At 45.8% G+C, this 21,525-nt stretch overlaps 1 protein-coding gene across 4 annotated transcripts; it reads left to right on the top strand.

The window, feature by feature from the left end:
- Window positions 1–1,150: 1,150 nt before the first annotated feature.
- PGAP4 (post-GPI attachment to proteins GalNAc transferase 4) lies at window positions 1,151–10,768 on the top strand. Of its 4 annotated transcripts, XM_081176762.1 has the most exons (3): window positions 1,151–1,530; window positions 1,733–1,788; window positions 8,206–10,768. In XM_081176762.1, the coding sequence occupies exon 3, from the start codon at window positions 8,307–8,309 to the stop codon at window positions 9,492–9,494; it is 1,188 nt and encodes a 395-aa protein (XP_081032888.1). In that variant the 5' UTR covers window positions 1,151–1,530; window positions 1,733–1,788; window positions 8,206–8,306; the 3' UTR covers window positions 9,495–10,768. The 4 variants fall into 4 exon arrangements, with proteins under 4 accessions (XP_081032888.1, XP_081032890.1, XP_081032887.1 ...); XM_081176764.1 differs by lacking the exon at window positions 1,733–1,788; XM_081176761.1 differs by lacking the exons at window positions 1,151–1,530; window positions 1,733–1,788 and adding an exon at window positions 4,950–5,442.
- Window positions 10,769–21,525: the final 10,757 nt, after the last annotated feature.

The following is a 21,525-nucleotide window of genomic DNA, read 5'->3' as shown; positions in this document are numbered from 1 at the left end:
GCTCTGAAACCTGTTTTGCTGGTCCCGTCGCCCCCGTCTTGGTGGCCGCTGTGAGAACAGGATGGTCGGCGAATTGAATAAAATCCTTAATCAATCACATAACAAGGCATATCCAGACTATTTGAATGGCAATGCCGATCAAGCGGAGAGGAGGGCGGGGTGGGACCTCTCAAATATTTTAGGTAAAGGGACCCCTGACCATTAGGTCCAGTCGTGAACGACTCTGGGGTTGCGGTGCTCATCTCGCTTTACTGGCCGAGGGAGCCAGCGTACAGCTTCCGGGTCATGTGGCCAGCATGACTAAGCCGCTTCTGGCGAACCAGAGCAGCGCACGGAAACGCCGTTTACCTTCCTGCTGGAGCGGTACCTATTTATCTACTTGCACTTTGATGTTCTTTCGAACTGCTAGGTTGGCAGGAGCAGGGACTGAGCAACGGGAGCTCACCCCGTGGCGGGGATTCGAACCGCCAACCTTCTGATTGGCAAATCCTAGGCTCTGTGGTTTAACCCACAGCGCCACCCAAGTCCCCTCAAATATTTTATTGGGGGCTCAAAGGGACATTGGCCCCTAGGAGTTGGCTCCTATGGCCATTGGCTTGATCCAGCCAGGTTCTTCGAATGTTCTTATGCTGCGAGCTGAGATGTGTTTCTGCGGGTGGGATTTTTCTGTCTGGAAATCAAAACCAACCAAGTACAAGAAATAAAAGGGGAAGGGAAAGCTCAATACAGTGGTACCTCTGGTTACATACTTATATCATTCTGGAGGTCCGTTCTTAACCTGAAACTGTTCTTAACCTGAAGCACCACTTTAGCTAATGGGGCCTCCCGCTGCCACCGCGCCACTGGAACACGATTTCTGTTCTCATCCTGAAGCAAACTTCTTAACCCAAAGTACTATTTCTGAGTTAGCGGAGTCCTTAACCTGAAGCGTATGTAACCTGAGGTACCACTGTAACTGCCCAGCCCCCCGATTTTAAAGCACCATTGTGATCCAAAAAAAACCCCCACGTAGTAGCTGGATTTTATTCTTTGCTGATTCTTTTTTCAAGGGAAACCCAATCTTTCTGCAGAATCTTTATCTATTGGCTTCTTCTGAGCAGTCCGACTTGGGAGCGGAGGAAAACTTCAAAATGAACCGGGAAGTTTAGTATCCAGGCAACAGAGTCATGCTACTCTAAACTTTTTCATCTCTCTATGCCACACATTCGTTTGGCGCGACGTCCGGCTAAACGCTGACTTTCTTCCGTTGCGAGAGTTTTCGAAGCCCCTTTGCCTTTACTAAACATGGCCGCCAAAGTTTATGAATTCCTGGGCTCTTGAAGTTATAGTGACCATAAGAAACATGGCTGCCACTTTGCCCTTACCTTTCCAGCCTCATTTTCCCCTTTATTCGCGGTAGCTTGAAGTCTTCGTGCCCTAAGTTGTAATGGCGGACAAAATCTGTTGGGCAACCTGTATGGGTACCAAAGCAACAGTTTGCCATAAATTCCGTTCATCTCAAGCGGAAGTGAGGAAGTTTAGCGGAAAGAGGTATACATTTCTTTTAAGGTTAGGGAAAAAACCGCTCGTTATTTTAGCAGTCTTCTTAATTCTGTAGCTGAGCCTGTTTGGCTGGCTCAATAACAATCTATTATTGTACTGTACAACTATTGCCCAATTTGGGCTATATTGGGTTTGGGATTTCTAAAAATATCATTATCACCATTTTATTTTTTATGCCGCCTTTCTGCAGTTAAAAACCATGTCGTGGGTGGCTTACAACATGAAAAGAATTACATAATTACAAAAGTGAGTATACTTGTAAACAGTAAATAAAGCACATCAAAAAGTACACAACAAAACTGAGCAATGTCCACATAAATCATAAGAAGACCTAAACACAGCTACAAAAAGTTACTATCAATAAGAGCAAAAAAAGAAAACAACCCCCCAAACAATAACTGCCAAAGGGTATGTATATTTGTATATTTATTTATTTATAGGGTTATTAATAAAGTTATCTGATAAAATTTAAATATGAAAATTTAGAGTTCCGGGTAGATTGGGAAGCAAATGCATATTTTGAAACCTGCATAAAAAAATTCCTTCTAGTAGCACCTTAAAGACCAACTAAGTTAGTTCTTGGTATGAGCTTTTGTGTGCATGCACACTTCAGAAGTGTGCATGCACACGAAAGCTCATACCAAGAACTAACTTAGTTGGTCTTTAAGGTGCTACTAGAAGGATTTTTTTTATTTTGACTATGGCAGACCAACACGGCTACCTATCTGTAATTGAAACCTGCAGAATTTCACGATTTCTAGCTTAGCCTTCTAGGTCTGTAGCTGGAGTGGGTGGATGGATGAAGTCTCTCCCCCCCCCCCCCTATTTTTGTTTTTATTGCAAATAATTAAATCAACAGGGAAGGTCTTTGTTTTTCCTTCTTAAAGATCCTACTTTTGTTTCTCTCAGGCCAACAAGTCTCCAGGCACAAAAAATAATGTGTGTGTGTGTGTGTGTGTGTGTGTGTGTGTGTGTGTGTGTGTGTGTGTGTGATCACCCACCTTAAGCCAATCGGAACTGTGCTTCTTCAAATCTGTTTACCTACCTTATTTCTTCCCTAGCTGGCTTGTCTCCTGAGACAGACAGGTGCCAACAATCTAGCTTGCAGCAGTGTGTGAGAGAGATGTTGGAAGACAGAAAGAGAGAGAAAAGATTTGTTTTTATTTCATTTCATGGCCACAAGGCAGAGGGCAGGGGGAGACCTTTCCACATGCTTCCTTTCGGGAGGACAAATTGGCAACACTTTTTTCTCCTTTGCTATTGGGGTGGGGGCTTCCTTTCCCCCCCTTACTTGAAGGGCAACAGGGAATGCGGAGGGAATATGACTGCAGCAGAAAAATGAGGGGCTTTTTGTTGTTAGTCGCCCTGACTTCAGCATACCGTATTTAGAAGTAGACTTGTTTCTGAACGTGGTTGTTCCTTATAATGTATAGATATAGTTCCTTCTTCAGGTTCAGAGGCAGTCTGTCTCTGAATATCCCGCTTAGGGCTTCATTGTGCATCTGAGTACCATTGTGGGAAGCAGGATGCTGAAATCGGTGGACTTTTGGCATGATCCAGCACAGCTGCTCTTATATCCAAAGGGATCCCCACCCCTTTTTAAATAAAAGATTGCTCCCTTTCCATCCAGTTTCTTCAGTCCGGTTTATTTTTATCTGTGCTAACCTGAAAACACATTTCAAGCTGGCCTGATACTAGACTTTTTTGGGGGGGAGTGGTTATAAGGGGGGTGACTGTTTATCTGCTAATTAGTGAGCATTATTTGATTATTCTTTTGAGTATAGCTAAGGCTGTTTGTTATGATTTATATGGTGGGTGTGTTGTTTGCTCATAAATGTTATGTTTAGACAATATACTGTTGGATAGCATTATTCCTCCCGCTGTTTCTTCTTCCCTTACGGTAGAGTGTGTGTGTGTGTGCGCGAGAGAGAGAGCTTATTGCTGTAAGTCACTTGGAGATCTTCAGTTGGCAAACTTAAGTTTAATAAATAAAGATAATAAAAACTAGGGAGAGAAAACTCTGTGCAACTAGAAGCATTTTAAAAGTGTTTGCATGTATAGTATTTTTGGCAATGGATGCATTATGATGTAATGAATGCATAAATTCCAAAACTTACATCAATAGGTGTCTACCTTAATTTCTTAATCATAATACAGTGGTACCTCGGTTTACATACCCTTCAGGTTACATACGCTTCAGGTTACAGACTCCGCTAACCCAGAAATAGTACCTCGGGTTAAGAACTTTGCTTCAGGATGAGAACAGAAATCGTACAGCGGCAGCAACAGGAGACCCCATTAGCTAAAGTGGTGCTTCAGGTTAAGAACAGTTTCAGGTTAAGAATGGACCTCCGGAATGAATTAAGTACTTAACCCGAGGTACCACTGTACAGTGGTACCTCTGGTTGTGAACGGGATCTGTTCCAGAGGCCCGTTCACAACAAAAAAAGAACACAACCTGCAGCGGCGTATTTGCACACGCGTGGGTTGCGATTCGCCGCTTCTGCGCTTGCATGTGATGTCATTTTGCGCATCTGCGCATGCGCGAGCAGCAAAACCCAGAAGTAACCTTTTCTGGTACTTCTGGGTTGCTGCGGGACGTAACCTGAAAGAACATAACATGAAGCAAATGTAACATGTGGTATGACTTTACCTTGCTCATCTGGCTGGGTTCCACTCTGGCTGGCTTCCAGCACATAAAAAGGCAATAAAATGTCAAACATTAAAAATTTACTGATACAGGGCTGAAGGCAATCCTGCCTTCCATCTTACATGGATGTTTTCCCCTTGTCCATAAAAGACGTGTAAAGAATAATTGAGTTTTCTTTATAGGAGACAATTGTACTCTGTTCACTCTCCTAAGCGCTGCTGGGATGCAAACAGCAAGTTAAAACTTGCAGTCTCACTAAGCCAAAATGTTACCAGCTGCTGCCCTTGCCTGCTTTGAAGTGTTTTTGCATAGGGCATGTTATCCATCTGAACCATGAAGCACGAGTTAACATGCATTGTTATTGTTACTGTTATTATTGAAAAATGGGCAAATTGATAAATCACAGTGATGACTAAACTTGGCTCTCCAGCTGTTTTGGGACTACAACTCCCATCATCCCTAGCTAACAGGACCAGTGGTCAGGGATGATGGGAACTGAAGTCCCAAAACAGCTGGAGGGCCAAGTTTGGCCATCACTGGATAAATGGAATGAATGCTGTTAGCAGCTCAGTTGCTAGAGCATGAGATTCTGAATCTCGGGGGTCAAGGGTTTGAGCCCCACGTTGGGCAAAAGATTCCTGCATTGCAGGGAGTTTGTGTAGATGATCCTTCCAACACTGCAATTCTATGAATCTCATCAGAAAGGTGTCGCCAAGCGTCTAGCCCAGGCATAGGCAAACTCGGCCCTCCAGATGTTTTGGAACTACAATTCCCATCATCCCTGACCACTGGTCCTGCTAGCTAGGGATGATGGGAATTGTAGTCCCAAAACATCTGGAGGGCCGAGTTTGCCTATGCCTGGTCTAGCCCTAGAAGACGCGCAGCACCAGCTGCTGCAGGCAACTCCTTTTTATGACTTGGGATTCCGCTCTGCGTTTCTCTCTCTCTCTCTGGTCGCAGTAGTCACATGTCCAGCCTTCATGTCTTTGATCCCACCCTCGTTGCCAGAGAGAGAGAGAGGCAAGGGAGGAAACAAAAGGGGGGGGGGAACCTGCCGGCGAGCAGGAGAGCAACAAGCAAACAGGAAAAAGCGGAACTCGGATTCCGAGCTGTTGCCGGGACGCGTAAAGGGGCAACAGGGAGGACTCGGGATTAAGTGCCGGTTCTGTTCCAAGGTGGGGTTCAGCACGCTCTCCTCCCACTTGAGGGTCTTTCTTCGACTCGTATCGGCGATGATTGTTTTTCCCCAGGTATGTGAGCGGCGGAAAGATCAGCTCCGTTTTTTTTAAACCTTCCTGTAAGCAGGTGGGAAGCTTGTCCGGGGCCATTTCGAAAAGGCATTTCTGTGCGTAAAGACGCACGGGGCGGGCGCGGGGAACTGGGGTTCAAACATCCAGGCCGATCCGAGATCTTTGTGGGGCTCCCCGTGACCTATGGCGGGCTTGCGGATGCTTTTCTGCCTATTATTATTGTGTGGTGCCCTAATTCATCCCCGCGCATTGAGGGCGAGGTGGGGTGACGGAAGCTGCTGATTCCGAGGAAAATAATAGGGGTGTGTTATGCCGGAAACTAATCTCCGGTTAACTGAGGCGGGGAAGAGAGCAGGCGCCAGAGACACGAGGATTAAAATTTCCGAGTTTGGAAATAAAGGGACTACCTCAAATGCGGTCTGCATTCGAGGAAGGAAGAGGCCGAGGCTGCCACTCGAATGGTTTAGCCCTGGGGGAAAGGGGGAGATGGGACTTAATGTCTGCAGGTACAACTTCATTCTATCTTCTTGAAATAGCTGCCCTGCCTTTCCAGCGTGAGTTTTCTTTAATCTCCTGCAATGGCATTGTTTGTTACATGAATCTCTTTAACCATGGCCACGGAAGCCACAGGATTTCTGCAAAACTCCTGCCAGCTGAGCTCTGCCAGATCAAAATGAAGGCACGCTCAATATTGTTTTCTCTCTTCCAAGTAGTTTTGTGGGGCAGGAGCAAGCGTTTCCCTTGTCCTGCCCCTCTATGGGCAGTGCATTCACTTCTAGAGGGGCTGTCATGGCGTAAGAAACACTTCTTTCAAAATAGACCTCTGACAGCCGTGACAGCTGCCTGGCGATGTTTCATAACACCATTCTAAGGTTGGAGGAGAGGCCAGCTGGCGATACTTGTGATTACCCTGCCCCATTCTCCTTTGCTTGACCTTACCTGTGTAAACTACCTTTAATACCATGTGATCAGTGACCTTACACTGGTGTAAGGGGGTTGGCTAACGTCTCGTCTTTAGTGAAGTATGCCCAATACTTCGTTTCCTGCGGCAGTTCAAAAAACAAAATTGCACAACTACATAAAACAAATGTATAAAAGCCTTTGTCTAAAAAGAAAGCTCTGCTTGAGTAGGGGGAACCTAACCAGGCCCGCTGGGAAGTCTCATCCTATAGAACCATAGACCTGTAGAGTTGGAAGGGATCCTGAGGATCATTTAGTCCAACCCCCTTCAATGTAGGAATATGCAGCTGTCCCATACAGGGATCGAACCTGCAACCTAGGCATGATCAGCACAGCGCTCTAACCAACTGAGCCATCTAGCCTGGGAAAATTCTAACACATTCTTTTCTTAGAGGATTAGGATTATCACATAATCAACTTTAAACCACACAAAAAAAACCTTCATGAACAGGCCTTTCTGGTTCCAGGCAGGCATCTATGATAGTTTAAATTTTAATCCTGCTCATCAGCCAAAAAAAAAAAAAAAAGCCTCCAGAACAACTTAGAAATCACTACAAACACGCTCAGGAACCAAGAAGACAAAAACTTCAGGAAAAAATGGGGGGAGGGATTATAATTTATTTAGGAGACCGCTGTAAGCAGATGAAAACATTAGCAGGGTTTTAATATCGCTTGTAATGTAATAAATACTTCGGACCATATGGACAGATACAAAATGTAGATTATGAAATAATGTGCAGTTGAAAATGTTAACAATAAGACCCATGGAAGGGATGGTGGGAAGTCTCAGGATTCAGAGTAATCTCTATATACGGATGTGTACTTGGTATTGTTATAAATTTACATTTGCATAAAAACGATTGGGGGGGGGGGAATCACTACAAACAGGACAGCCAGCAGCCTCAGATGTTTAATCTTAAAAGGTGTAGCGCAAAAGATTGCCTTACCCCAGATGTTCTCACGCGCCCACTTTGATTGGTGGAACTCACACTTTTATACGATCCACACAATACCCGCACCGTAAGAACGGAGTCATTCAGTACGGCTGCAGTGGCACTTTATAACTCCCTGCCTATAGATATCAGGCTGGTGCCTTCACTATTCTTTTTGGTCCCTGCTGAAGACATTGCTAATTTCGAGAAGCCTACCCAGATGTTTAGAAAGTTTGTACGAGTTTGGTCTATTCTGATCTGGTTTCAGCTTTTTGTATGTTTAAAATTATAGCTGTGCATTATTTTTTTTAGTGGTCATCTTATTGTTTAATCTTTTTTGTGAACTGCTTTGAGGTTCTATCCTACAAACAAGCAGTATAATAAATTTCATGAAATAAACAAATAAAATAAATAACAGAAAAACGTACTGGGAAAGGAGAGAGCATAAACCAGACATAGGCAAACTCGGCCCTCCAGATGTTTCAGGACTAAAGTTCCCATCATCCCTGACCGCTGGTCCTGTTAGCTAGGGATCATGGGAGTTGTAGTCCCAAAACATCTGGAGGGCCGAGTTTGCCTATGCCTGGCATAAACAAACTCAGATGCAAGGTTTTGGTGACAGGCTCTTTTAATAGGCAACTGGGGTGGGAAAGCTCAAAGAGTGGAGGCATGGAAAACAGCTGGGGTCTCAGCTGGAGCAACAGAGTGGCTTTGCAGTCCTTTTCTTCCTTCCTCTGCTGCAGCCTGGCTTCTCAGCAGAGATTGTGGTGGCCCCTCGTCTTTTTGTACCTTCACTTCTGAATCAGCCTGATCTGATGCGACGCAATCCACAAATGTTGTCTCTCCCCCCCTCCCCCTCCTCTCTTCACAGATCTGACCCTAGCAATTCAGCTCCGTTACTCAACCGGAAGACCCTCCGGCCCCGAGGAATGGCCTGAGGCATGAGCCCGGGACCCCCTGGAAGTGGCCGCCATGCTGCCGCGAGGACTGCAGCCTTTTGGGAGGCTGTGCCGCTGGTCCAGCCCCTTCCTGCAGCTCCTTGCCTTGACGGCGGTGACGTTCGTCGTGCTGGCACCCCTGACTTGCCACCGCCTCCTTCACTCTTACTACTACCTGCGGCGCTGGTACCTGAGCCCCATGAGCCAAGACTTCCTCCGGCAGAACCAGGAGGACGGCCTGAGAGCCCTCCACTACTTTGAGAGGCTGCGGGTGCACAATGCCTCTGAGGCGGCGCCCGGCGAGGCCCGCCGGACGGGCTTGCTCATCACCATCATCACCGTGCAGCGGCAACCTGAGTTCCACTACGTCCTCCAGGTGGCGTCTCGCTTCCACAGCCTGCTCCGCCAGTGCGGGGCCCCTTGCCGGCGCCATCAGATCTTGCTCTGCAATGTGGAGGCCGACCCCAGCAGCCATGCCGATGCCCAGCTGCTGGCCGGCTTCTTTGGCGTGGCGAACCGCTACGGCAGCCGGCAGGCTCCGGAGCCGTCACTGAACCAGTTTGAGAAGGAGAAGCGGGATTACGCCTACTGCCTGGAGAAGTCGCTGCAGGACTACGACCCGGAACACGTGCTGCTGGTGGAAGACGATGCCGTCCCAGAGGATGAGATCTTCCCGGTGCTGAACCACCTCTTACAGGTCCGCTTCTCCAAGCCCCACCTCCGAGACGCCCTCTACGTGAAGCTCTACCACCCCGAGAGACTGCAGCGCTACCTCAACCCGGAGCCCATGAGGATCCTGGAGTGGCTCGGAGTGGGCATGCTGGGCGGCTCGCTGCTGGGGTTCGCGTATGCCTGGGCGGCCGGCCGCCCCGGCCCCAGCTGGCCTGTCGCCCTGTTTTTTGCCCTGTACAGCATGCTGCTGGTGGAGCTGGTTGGGCGTCACTACCTCCTGGAGCTGCGCCGCCTGGCCCCGCCCCTCTACAACGTCGTGCCTGCCACCGAGTGCTGCACCCCTGCAATGCTGTTCTCTGCCCCTTCTGCCCGCCGCGCGCTGGGCTACCTGAAGAAGCTGCGCTGCCAGTCGGGCTTCGCCAAAGACACGGCCCTGTACTCGCTGCTGCGCACCAAGGGCGAGCGGGCCTTCGTGGTGGAGCCCAACCTGGTCAGGCACGTGGGGATGTTTTCAAGTCTCAGGGTAAACATCAATCCCAAGCTGCTTTGACTCCTCAGGTGTACGAAGAGCTGGAGCAGAGGGTGTCGCGAATTCTTCGCGGCACTTTAGCAGCAATGCTCAGAGTTCCAGACTCTTCAGTGCAGTGTATTTATTGTGAGCTATATATACAAATATCTGCAGGCTATAATACACCAGCAGTTCGTACAGTCAAACAGAGCACCTGGCTGCACCTTAAGGCAAATAGGAAGACCTTTCTATCTCTCCCTCTCTGACCACACTCCTCTACACCACCCCTTTACTGCTGGATGGGTTTCCCTTTTAAACCGAGGACAGCCAATCAACTGTCAGCACATTACCGCTGACCCAGCACTTCCATAGAAAGTATTGCAGGCTGATTGTATCAGCTAGCAAACTCAAGCCTGCAGACTTACTATCTCTCACAGCATTCTGTGAATCCCAACAGAGGAACCGGAAGCCCCTGGGTGAGGTCTGTTCCCAGACTGCCAGGGCGGGGGCTGAAGGCTTCCCATGAAATGCACGAGACAAACATGTTGAGGAAAATGCTGTAGATGAGTCTTCCCCTGCCCCTAAGACGCTAGTTTTCTACAGGTTGGGAGGGCATATGGCCTAATTAGCCCCCCTCTCCCCATGCCTCCATGATGGTGGTGGTGATGGTGATGTAGGCAATGGTGATGTACCCCACCTTTCCCCTGGCCCAGACTCAAGGCAGCTTTGGCCATCCCATATTGGGTCTGGTGTGGGGCAAGTAATGATGGGGCTGGGTTAGTGGGGAGGGTAAGCTGACTAGCAGTACCTGCGAAGCCCCATGCATGGTGCAAGCGCCAACACTCAGCTGGTTGGTGGTGGTTGAAGAGAATCATGCAGGTTGCTTTGAAGGCCCGATGATTGGCCACTTGCCGGGGCTTCAAAGCACCATGCACCAAGGTGGTGAAGATGGATCGCCTGATGTCATTTTGACATCGAGTGATGTCAGTTGATAAGGTGGCCCTGCCCACCTATGAAACTTGGCCAGTGGGGAAGGTCAGGATCCAACCCGCCAGCTGGATCCAATCCCCATCCCTGGTGCAAGGCGAAAAGGGGGAGATGCACGAGGAGTCAGAAATAGTGCAGTCCAGCAATAGCTGTGTCACATGGGGTTTCTGCTCATTTCTTGGTGCTCTCGGCAGATAAATACTAGGACTGCACAAAGCTCAACAATGAGATGAAGACTGCAAAGGTGTTACTTTTTATAAACTCTTTAAAATAGCTTTATATCCTCTACAATCAACTATTTTTAAGAGACACTTTCCCTTCAATGAGAACTCCTATCTCTTGTCTATTTTGTAAACAGCTTTAGCCTATATCAAAAACAATATAATTTTCCAGAAAGAGGGTGCGTTCACCTTTGTCTTAATATCTGCTTTGTTTGTTATGTCATTCTTTCATTGAGCGTCTCGCCCACTAGCAGTATCTACATCATCATCATAAACTTTATTGCACTAGCCAAAGGCCATGGCATCATTCACAAAGGGAACAAAAAGAAAAGCAACAATAACTATAAAAACCATAAAAACATCAGGCACTGCAAATACAATAAACCACGGTCACATCTCCTAGAAATCATTTGTTGAGTACGATAGAATAGCAGGGGGTTCTCAGGTAGAATGTGCCAGCTTAAATGTCCGAATCACCTTTGCAATTGACCGCTGTTTTATCTAGTTCTTTTCTCCTGATCTTCTTAGCTGCCAATGCATACAGTCCTGCTTTAGAAGTTACAAAGTCATCAGTATCACTCAGCAGCCATTTCACCGTTCCACCCTGTTTGAGTGTGTTCCATTAGTAAGCAGGGGTTTTATAAATCGGTCTCTTGGTTCTATATATAGCGGGCATTGCAATATATAGTGGTACAGATCCTCTACGCAAGGTTGCCCACAGAGACAAAGTCTCTTTGCTGTACCGACCACCCACCACCGCTGAGGGCATCGATTGGAATCGTAATTCTGTAAAAAAAAACAATTCTTAGTGCGGCAAGTAGGAGCCTTGTCAGATAGCTAGCTCGGATGTGCTCCATTTTGATAAGTGGGAACCCTGGTGAACTTTGGGTAGAGGCAATTGTGGTTAAATCCCGTTCTGCATCAGACCTGAAGAGACAATCTCTTAAGTGCCTCTTATCCATCTTCATGATCACCTGAAGGTACTGTAATTGGTATTGGGTCAAGAGACGTTGGATGCCATCCTTTCAACATTTAGTCTGTTCCTGTTCTGTGTGGGACATAGTGGGGAATCTCTCCTCCGAAAGAGACTGGAGTCTTTTCACATAGTTTAGACACAGATAACCAGTTCTAGCCCATATTGTTGTCACGTCCATTTCCATGCGGAGAAGAGCAGCTGGAGTCCCATTGGGGAGCGAGAGCACTTTCCTGAGGAATTTGTTCTGCACTATTTCTAAGGCTTTGTTAGCATTTGGATCCATGTCCGATATCGCTACTCCGTGGAGCATCTGGGAAACCACTTTACTGGCAAAGATTTTCAACACAGGTTCTAGTAACTGGCCACCCAACGTAAAATAGAATTTCATTAATGCCCCACAAGCTTTCTGCGCTTTGAGATTCACAGCCTCGATATGCCCCTTCCATTATAGTGTCTCAGTGAAAAGAACTTCCAGATACCTAAAGGAGCGTATCTGCTCGAGATTCTGTTGGTCTATTTTCCATCTGAAACGGGGGCTACGCTTCCCAAAGACCAAAATTTTCATCCTGGAGTAATTCACAACAAGCTCTTCCCACTTGCAATACAAGCTGAAAGCTGTGAGCAGATTATTAAGACCTAATTGGGAGAGTAATAGGAGAACCACATCATTGGTGTACAGCAGACAGGATATCTTCCTATTACTAATTGATCAGTATCTACACTGCTTTTACGTGGAGCCAGTTTGTGTGCTTTTGCTGATGTGGTACAGTCATCTCACAGGAGTGCACCACTTCCGAATACAGTGGTACCTCGGGTTAAGTACTTAATTCGTTCCGGAGGTCTATTCTTAACCTGAAACTGTTCTTAACCTGAAGCACCACTTTAGCTAATGGGGCCTCCATTCCGCCAGAGCACGATTTCTGTTTTCATCCTGAAGCAAAGTTCTTAACCCAGGGTAATATTCCTGGGTTAGCGGAGTCTGTAACCTGGAGCGTATGTAACCTGAGGTACCACTGCACACTAGATAGAATTGCCTGCACAATTTGAATTAGCCTCCTTGCACAAGGAAAGCCTTCACAGTGGCCAGAAGTCTTGGTTGCCACTATGGCCCTAGAGAGAGAGATTGGGTGATATTTGTGCTCTTACTCCTTGCCCTCCGTTCTTTCTACACCTTGCTACATTCTTCTCAAGGCAGGAATAATGGGAGGTGTTTTCCTCCAGTTTCCCACCTCCATCAATCGCTTGTTTTGTTGGAAGCTAACCAAGGGTCACTTAAACAGGCTGCGCAGAAGCTGAGCACTATCTAGAAATTGTCCTGTCTTCTTGTTTCTTCTCATTTCTTCTGCAAACTCTTGCCACAGGTGCTAGTCAACCCAAGCTCCATCTGACTTTTCCTTGGAAACTGACTCCTTCACGAGTCATTAAGTGCCTTAACTAGACTACATACACAGTTTCTGAGCAGCCTTTCCAAGCCTCTCTTTGCACCTTTCATAATCTCTAGAACAGCAAGATTCCCCCTTGCCTGAGTTTTCCTTTCTCTTCTCAATTGCACATTGTTTTCTTTAAACGAGAGCTCGTCTGGAACTAAATCTTTCTTTCTTTCTTTCTTTCTTTCTTTCTTTCTTTCTTTCTTTCTTTCTTTCTTTCTTTCTAGCAAGTCCTCCAAATAGGTTTATTAAAAATAAATAAATCCTCCTTCCCTTTACAGGGCTTGGCTTAGCTCATGTGGCATTGTGCTGCTGAATCCTCACTTTATTCAGAAAAGGGAAAGGTGGAGTCCAGTAACTTCAAGTTCTTCACAGCAATACAGAGGTGAAATTAAAAATATACGCCCCATATATTCCTCAGAAATGTGAGGGAGCTTCCTTGAGGCCTACTTAAAACAGTGGGTGGAGAACCTGTGGCCCTCCAGTTGTTGTCTGAGTAATCAGCCAGCATAACCAGTAGCAAACGATGATGGGTGTTGTAGTCTTGCAACATCCTGATTTAAATTATAGAAGAGAATGGAGTGATTAGGCCTGAGTAATGTATCAATAATGCTCTTGAGGGCCAGAGCACAGTGGCACCTTCACCCAGTGGTGTATCGCAAGTGAAACCGCCACCACCGGCGCATGGAGGGAGGAACGAACACCCCACGAGGTGCCAGGGTGAAACCGCCACTGCTCCTGCCAAGGGAGTTGAGGCGATTTCACCCCATCGCTTCACGGGGCCGACGCAGCTCTTTCCTCTCTCCACTTTTCAACATTGCGATGTATCACAGCACCGCGATGTTTGGCTGGTGATACATTGCGATGCTGAAAAGCTGATATCGCCCAGCCCTAGGGGTGATGCGAAGTGTTTGTGTCTCCTCAGGCCCTTAATTCTACTGGCAATCTAATCCTTAGGAACGGAGTGGGCCAAAACGAGGCAGAGCAATGGCCGCTGTCCAAATGGACACAAATACACACACAGTCTAATTTTTCAGTCACTGGTGGCATTTAGTGCGTTTCTCATAAGCTCCAGATTGTGGCAGTGGAGTGGTGTGTTCAGTTCTCAGGGCCTAAGGAAGGAATGAAGAAGGGAGGACTCCACTTTGCTGCCAAGTATAATAATAATAATAATAATAATAATAATAATAATAATAATAATAATAATTTATATCCTGCCCTCCCCAGCCAAAGCTGGGCTCAGAGCGGCTAACAACAATAAAAGTAACACAGTGTACATAAAATCACAAGCAATTAATTAAAATACATTCTAAAATCAATTCATTCTAAAATCAGTTCAGAATCAAATTAATGGCAACCATTGGGCTAGAGTTCTATGAGGATTACCAAAGGACTGTGTCAGGGAGCCAATCATTTCTAATATAAAAACAAAAGGAGCTGTGTCCTACACTTGTCTGAAGCCTACCCACCCCAAGCAGGCGATAGCCACCATATGAAACAAAGCTGAAGGAAAGGGTGGAAGAATGCGGAGATCCCAAAAGCAAAGCTGTGAAATGGGAGCTACTGCCGTGTTAGTTGAAAGCTGCCTATAAGGAAGATCATCCTTGGAAATGGCAGATTTCCTTCTGGGAAATGATATATAATGAACTGAAAAAGGTATTTAAATATACCTTTCTGGAAAAACCAGAGGCCTTTCTCCTGGGCATTGTCGGCCAATCGGTGTCAAAGAAGGATAGAACTTTCTTTTTGTATGCAACGACAGCAGCAAGAATACTTATTGCAAAGTATTGGAAGATGCAAGATTTGCCCACTTTGGAAGAATGGCAGATGAAGCTGATTGACTGTATGGGACTGGCAGAAATGACTGGCAGAATAAAGTGACGAGAACAAATTGTGTCAGTGTTCTTATTCATGAATTTCCTCTATAGCCCAACTCTTTTACCCCTGTGCTTTTAGGAAGTGGGAAACTGATATTTTTAAAAAAATGGATAAGGGTGACATTTTCATGGGCCGATGGTATTGCTGTATTTAAAATAATAAAAAGTCCAATCAAAGCCTCTGTTCATATTCTTAGCATTACGGTAAGATCTTTAAACAAAATCCAAGCCATGGTGAATTCTATAAATTCCATGGTGAAAGCCAAAACAGAACGGCAACCAGTAGTTACTGATGGAATTGCTGTGTCACGCATAGAGAAATATAACCAGGCATTCTCATTAAGTGCTATGTTGTGATGGTACAAGAATTTTAGAGATGGGAAGCCAAATACTTGTATGGGGGAGTCTTCAAGCTGGCAGGACCTGTTCCGCTTTGAAGTCCAAAAGGCACACTTTTCAAATTAAAGAATTCTGAGCCCAGGAACTGCCCAGAAATCTTACCAGTAAATCCAGATTTAGCTTCTGCCCCCCTGTGGCCTATAAGACTGCCCCTTATAAGGTGGGGTTAGGTTGTATTTCTCTCAATGGCCAGGCATGGTCCAAGACATTTTACCGCCTGAGGCAAAGGGCTGCTGACTCTTACTTAACACTGGTTCTGGAGCAGCATCCTCTACTCCAGTGGAGGGCAGCAGTTTAGCCATGTGGCACACACAGCTGTAGCTGTTGTTGCTGTTCCCCCACCGCTCACTGCATCTGCTGGTTGAGGCTGCTGTCTCACTCTACCCAATGGTAGGGCCACCCCTGCTGAACAGATCTTAGCTATGAAGAACAGAAAATATTTGATACAAATATGAAACAGATACAGACAACTTTTCCAAATGTCTTTTCATTAGTTCTCCATATAGCACTGGTTTCCAAAGGGCTAACTGAAGTTCGAGCAAGGAGAAATTTTGTTCTTTTAGGGGTTTTTTTGGAAGGATGAGAAATTGTCCATATAAAATACAATGTTCTCTGAGGCCCTTCTACCTGCTCCATGAGAAGAAGAAGAAGAAGAAGAAGAAGAAGAAGAAGAAGAAGAAGAAGAAGAAGAAGAAGAAGTTGTTTTATTTGTACTCCACCCTCCCCAGCCAGAGCCGGGCTCACGGCGGCTAACACCAATAAAATCACAGTAAAAACATAATGGTGGGGGGGGGGAGAGAAGAAGAAAAACAATTTAAAATACGGGTTAAAATGCAATTTTAAATGCAGCCTCATTTTAAAAGTAGCCGATAAATCAAGACCATAAGGGGAGGGAAACATAAGGGTCAGACTGAGTCCAAACCAAAGGCCAGGCGGAACAGCACAGTTTTGCAGGCCCTGTAGAAAGATGTCAAGTCCCTCAGGGCCCTAGTCTCTTGTGACATAGCATTCCACCAAGTCGGGGCCAGTACTGAAAAGACCCTGGCCCTAGCTGAGACCAATCTAACCACCTTGTGACCTGGGACCTCCAAAATGTTGTCATTTGTAGACCTTAAGGTCCTCTGCAAGGCATACCAGGAGAGGTGGCTCCTAGGCTGCATAGGGCTTTAAAGGTCAAAACCAGCACCTTAAATCTGACTCTGTACTCCACCGGGAGCCAGTGCAGTAGTTAAAGCACTGGATGAATGTGATCCCTCAGCAAGGACCTCGTAAAGAGCCTCACTGCAGCATTCTGCACCCGCTGGAGTTTCTGGGTCAGCTTCAAGGGCATCCCCGCGTAGAGCAAGTTACAATAATCAAGCCTGGAGGTGACCGTCGCATGGATCACTGTGGCCAGATCAGGGCGAGAAAGGTAAGGGACCGCTTAATACGGCAGAGATGGAAAAATGCCACCTTTGCTGTGGCTGCAACCTGCGCCTCCATGGAAAGGGAGGCATCAAAGGTTACACCCAAGCTCTTGACAAAAGGCGCTGGCACTAATTGAGCCCCTGCAAGAGATGGGATTTGGCCCCCCAACCTCATGTTGTCGCAACCCAACCAGAGGACCTCTGTCTTCGAAATATTTAACTCCCACGCAGCCATCCAGCCACAGCTTCCAAGCATCTGGTCAGTGTGTCCAGGGCCGAGACAGGGCGGCCATCCATCAATGGATAAAGCTGGGTGTCATCAGCATATTGATGACTACACAGCCCAAAGCTCTGGACAATCTGGGCAAGGGGGCACATAAAGATATTAAAAAGCATCGGGGAAAGGATTGTGCCCTGTGGGACTCTACACACCAAGGAGTGTCGCGGCGACAACTCCCTCCCTAGCGCCACTCTCTGTCCCCGACCAGAGATAAAGGAGTTCAGCCATTGTTGGACTGTGCCCTGAATCCCCACATCGGCAAGGCGGTGGTCCTAAAGTTTGTGATCGACCATCTTGAAGGCTGCTGACAGATCTAAGAGAATCAGCAGTCCCGACCTGCCTCGATCCAGCTGTCTACGGAGATCATCTGTTAGGGTGACCAAAGCTGTCTTGGTCCCGTAACCAGGGCGAAAGCCAGACTGAAATGGGTCCAGAGCCGACATTTTATCCAGAAGCCTACCAAGCTGTTTGGCAACTGCTCTCTCAATTACGGAAGATTCAAAACCGGGTGATTGGATAGATCTAAACGATCTAGAGGGACACGGGTGGCGCTGTGGGTTAAACCACAGAGTCTAGGACTTGCCAATCAGAAGGTCGGCGGTTCGAATCCCTGCAATGGAGTGAGCTCCCGTTGCTCGGTCCCTGCTCCTGCCAACCTAGCAGTTCGAAAGCACATCAAAGTGCAAGTAGATAAAAAGTAGATAAATACCTACCTCTGGCGGGAAGGTAAACAGCATTTCTGTGCGCTGCTCTGGTTCATCAGAAGCAGCTTAGTCATGCTGGCCACATGACCCAGAAGCTGTACGCCAGCTCCCTCGGCCAATAAAGCGAGATGAGCTCCGCAACCCCAGAGTTGGTCACGACTGGACCTAATGGTCAGGGGTCCCTTTACCTTAAAGGATCTAGAGATGTTTTCTTTAAGAGCGGAGGCACCACTGCTTCCTTCAACTCCTCTGGGAAAGTCCCCGTGCCAAGGGACTGATTGATGATCTCAACCAGAGGGGCCCCACACCTCGTCTGGATGACATTCCTGTTACTATTTAACAGTTGACTTCAGATGATGATTATGATTTACTAACTTGCAATTTCTCCCAAGTTCTTACTTATCAGTTCCTGACTTCTTGGTCATTGCTCTGTAGTGGGAGCATGGAATTCTTTCATCAGCTGGGAAGCCTTTAACTATTAATTGCAGAGTTGGTTGCAAATTTTGCAAAGCACAGCTCATGAGCTGCGCAGAGAGAAGAATTTGCCTGCAGCAACATCCACCTGAGATGAATCGGAACTTGCATCTAGCCAATTGCTAGGGTCTGCCATTTTCAGATATGTACTTTTAATCGGCTGATCTCAAAGGTCTGAGATGGAGTAGAGGTTTGGCATGAGAAAGGCCACATTAATGAAGAGCAATTGTGATTATTAATTAATAGCAGCAGAGGCTAATGGACTTTGAAACAGATTTGCAAGGGTCAAGAGGACACAGCAAGGTGAGAGCCACGTTATGAGGGAATGGGAAAAGCTTCATATTAATAGTAAACTAGATCAGAGTAGTACTTTAACACTGAGCAGGCCAGGTGCACACTTTCTATGCTCCGCTGACACTCTGCTTTCACGTGCACAGACAGGCATGTACAATATTATTTCTCCACCTCACAAATAGCCATTAAGGTAGACTTTCTGTGAATCACAGACTGCTGCTCTGAGAGCTGGGAGCCTTCTCTGGCATAGCTGAGATTTTGTCTGCATGTTGACTAGACTAGGAGAGAGCAGACAAGAAGAAGGGGTTTTAGCTTGGTGGCAAGCGTATCTGCTTCATATGTAGTATGTCCCAGGTTCAGGTAGGGCTGGGAATTTTTCCTGTCTGAAATCCTGGCATCCCTTGTCAGTCACTTTTAGACAGAGCTGAGCTAGGTGGGCCAACAACTCACTACAAAGTCCTATGTGATATCAAAGGACAAACTGGAAAACATTTCATTTTGAGGTGAGCTAGCTTTCCTTGTGAGGTGGCAAGCAAGTAAACCTGCTCATTGGTGATTCTGTAATTATGAATTTCCCATATAGCAGAGTCGCCAAGTGTCCCTATTTTCCAGGGACAGTCTTGGATTTACAGAAGCCATCTCAGTTTTTGATTTGATCTCAGAATGTCCCGCTTTTCCTTAGAATGTCCCTATTTTCACTGGAGAAATGTTGGAGGGTATGGAGTTATACAACCCCTGAGCCAAGGAGATAAGTAGCTATGCAACCTTTAGAAGACATCTGAAGGCAGCTCTGTAGAGGGGAGTTTTTTTTATATTTAATGTTTTATATATGTTGGAAGCCACCCAGAATGGCTGGAGCAACCCAGTCAGGTGGGCAGGGAAGAAGAATGTTGGGGCCATTTGTCACTACGCTTTTTGGAAATGTCTTGTTCTATGCCATCACACTTCCCCCCCTCCTGAATTTGATGATTTTCAGTCTGGCTGTGCATTTAGATGTTAATGGGTGGGATTAATTTGTCCTGGCATGCTGCTGTCCCTTAGGGTAACAATTAAAGTCTTCATAAGCGCTCACTCCAGGAAGCCAAGTTAGTAGTCCTGTTGTTCTTTTCCTCCAGCTATTCATACCTCCTTCTGTGGCTTGTTTTTCCTGCTGGGGTGTGGTGACTCTTCAAAGGAGAAGCATGATGAAGAAAGTCAAAATTCTTAGGCAGAAACAAAACCAAAGTCTCAGGACATTTTAAGAGAGATTAAGTTATATCAAACTCAATATATGGAATTGATGAACCAAGAGATTGAATGGAAGATAAAGCAAATGAAACAAAAGACTTTTGAATCAGCAAATAAATGTGGTAAACTTTTGGCATGGCAATTGAAGAAAAGGCAGAAACTAAATACAGTTACAAGCCTAGAGGTTGATGGAAAGAACATATCTAAACCTAATGAAATTAGAAATTGCTTTTTAAGTTATTTCAAAAAACTTTACACCCAAGGCCCGCAAAATGAAGAAGATATAGACAAATTCCTTGGAAGATATGGATTACAAAACATCTCTCAGCAAAGTAAGATGGACTTGAACCAGAGAATCTCAGAACAAGAGATAGAGGCTGCCATTCAGAATATGCAACTGGGCAAATCTCCGGGACCAGATGGACTGACTTCTAGATACTACAAATCGCTGAAGGAATGGTTGATTCAACCACTAAGAGAAGTTTGTAATGAGATTCTTGAGGGAAAAAGGGCACCTGAATCGTGGAAAGAGGCATATATTTCACTCATACCAAAGTCAGAGACTGAAAAGACTCAACTCAAGAACTACCGCCCGATATCACTCCTCAATGTGGATTACAAAATTTTTGCAGACATTTTGGCAAAAAGATTTAAAAGAGTTTTGATGGAGAAGATTCATAAAGACCAAGCAGGCTTTCTCCCTAAAAGACACCTAGCAGACAATGTAAGGAATGTAATAGACATTTTGGAAAAGCTGGAGGTGAATATAAACACTAAAGCAGTATTGATCTTTGTGGACGCGGAGAAAGCCTTTGATAATATCTCTTGGAGTTTTATGAGGAAGAATCTTCATGGGATGGGGGTAGGCCAGGGTTTTGAGAATGGTATGGCTGCAATATATTCCGAACAAAAAGCTAAGCTGATTGTAAATAATGTTGTGACTGAGGAACTTAAGATAGAAAAAGGAACTCGGCAGGGGTGCCCAATTTCCCCATTACTTTTCATTTCGGTTCTGGAGGTGTTGCTGAATATGATAAGAAATGACCAGCAGGTCAAAGGTGTGCAGGTCGGAGCTAAACATTACAAGTTAAGAGCGTATGCAGATGACCTAGTATTGACTTTGCAAGAGCCAAACACTAGTACGAAAAGGGTTTTAGAAATAATTCAACAATTTGGCCAGGTGGCTGGATTTAAGTTGAATAAGCAAAAAACTAAAGTCTTAGGGAAAAACCTAACAGATATGGAAAAGGAGAAATTTCAGGAGGAAACAGGTTTGACAGTGGTTAAGAAAGTCAAATATCTAGGGGTTTATTTAACACCTAAGAATGTCAATTTGTATAAGGACAATTATGAAAAATGTTGGTCAGAGATTAAAAAAGATCTAGAAATATGGTCAAATCTGAAACTGTCAATGTTAGGCCGAATTGCAGTAATTAAAATGAATGTATTGCCTAGAATGTTATTCTTGTTTCAGACCTTGCAGATTCTTGACAAGATGGAATGTTTTAAGAGGTGGCACAAAGACATTTCGAAATTTGTCTGGCAGGGCAAAAAGCCCCGAATTAAATTCAAAATACTGACTGACGCTAAAGAAAGAGGGGGTTTTGCCCTGCCGGACCTAAAATTGTACTATGAGGCAGCAGCTTTTTGCTGGCTGAAAGAATGGATGCTCCTCGAGAACACGGACATCTTGGATCTGGAAGGCTTCAATAATGCTTTTGGTTGGCATGCATATCTTTGGTATGACAAGGTTAACAGTACCTTTAAAAATCACATTGTTAGAAAAGCATTATTTAATGTT

This window comes from Podarcis bocagei, assembly GCF_964188305.1.
Source record: "Podarcis bocagei genome assembly, chromosome: 17".
NCBI lineage: Eukaryota > Metazoa > Chordata > Lepidosauria > Squamata > Lacertidae > Podarcis > Podarcis bocagei.
The sequence above is the reverse complement of the archived record's forward strand: the minus strand, read 5'-3'. Positions and strand labels throughout refer to the sequence as shown.

Coding starts and splice junctions, on each gene's coding strand:
- PGAP4 (XM_081176764.1), top strand. CDS start 8,307: ATGCTGCCGCGAGGACTGCAGCCTTTTGGGAGGCTGTGCCGCTGGTCC.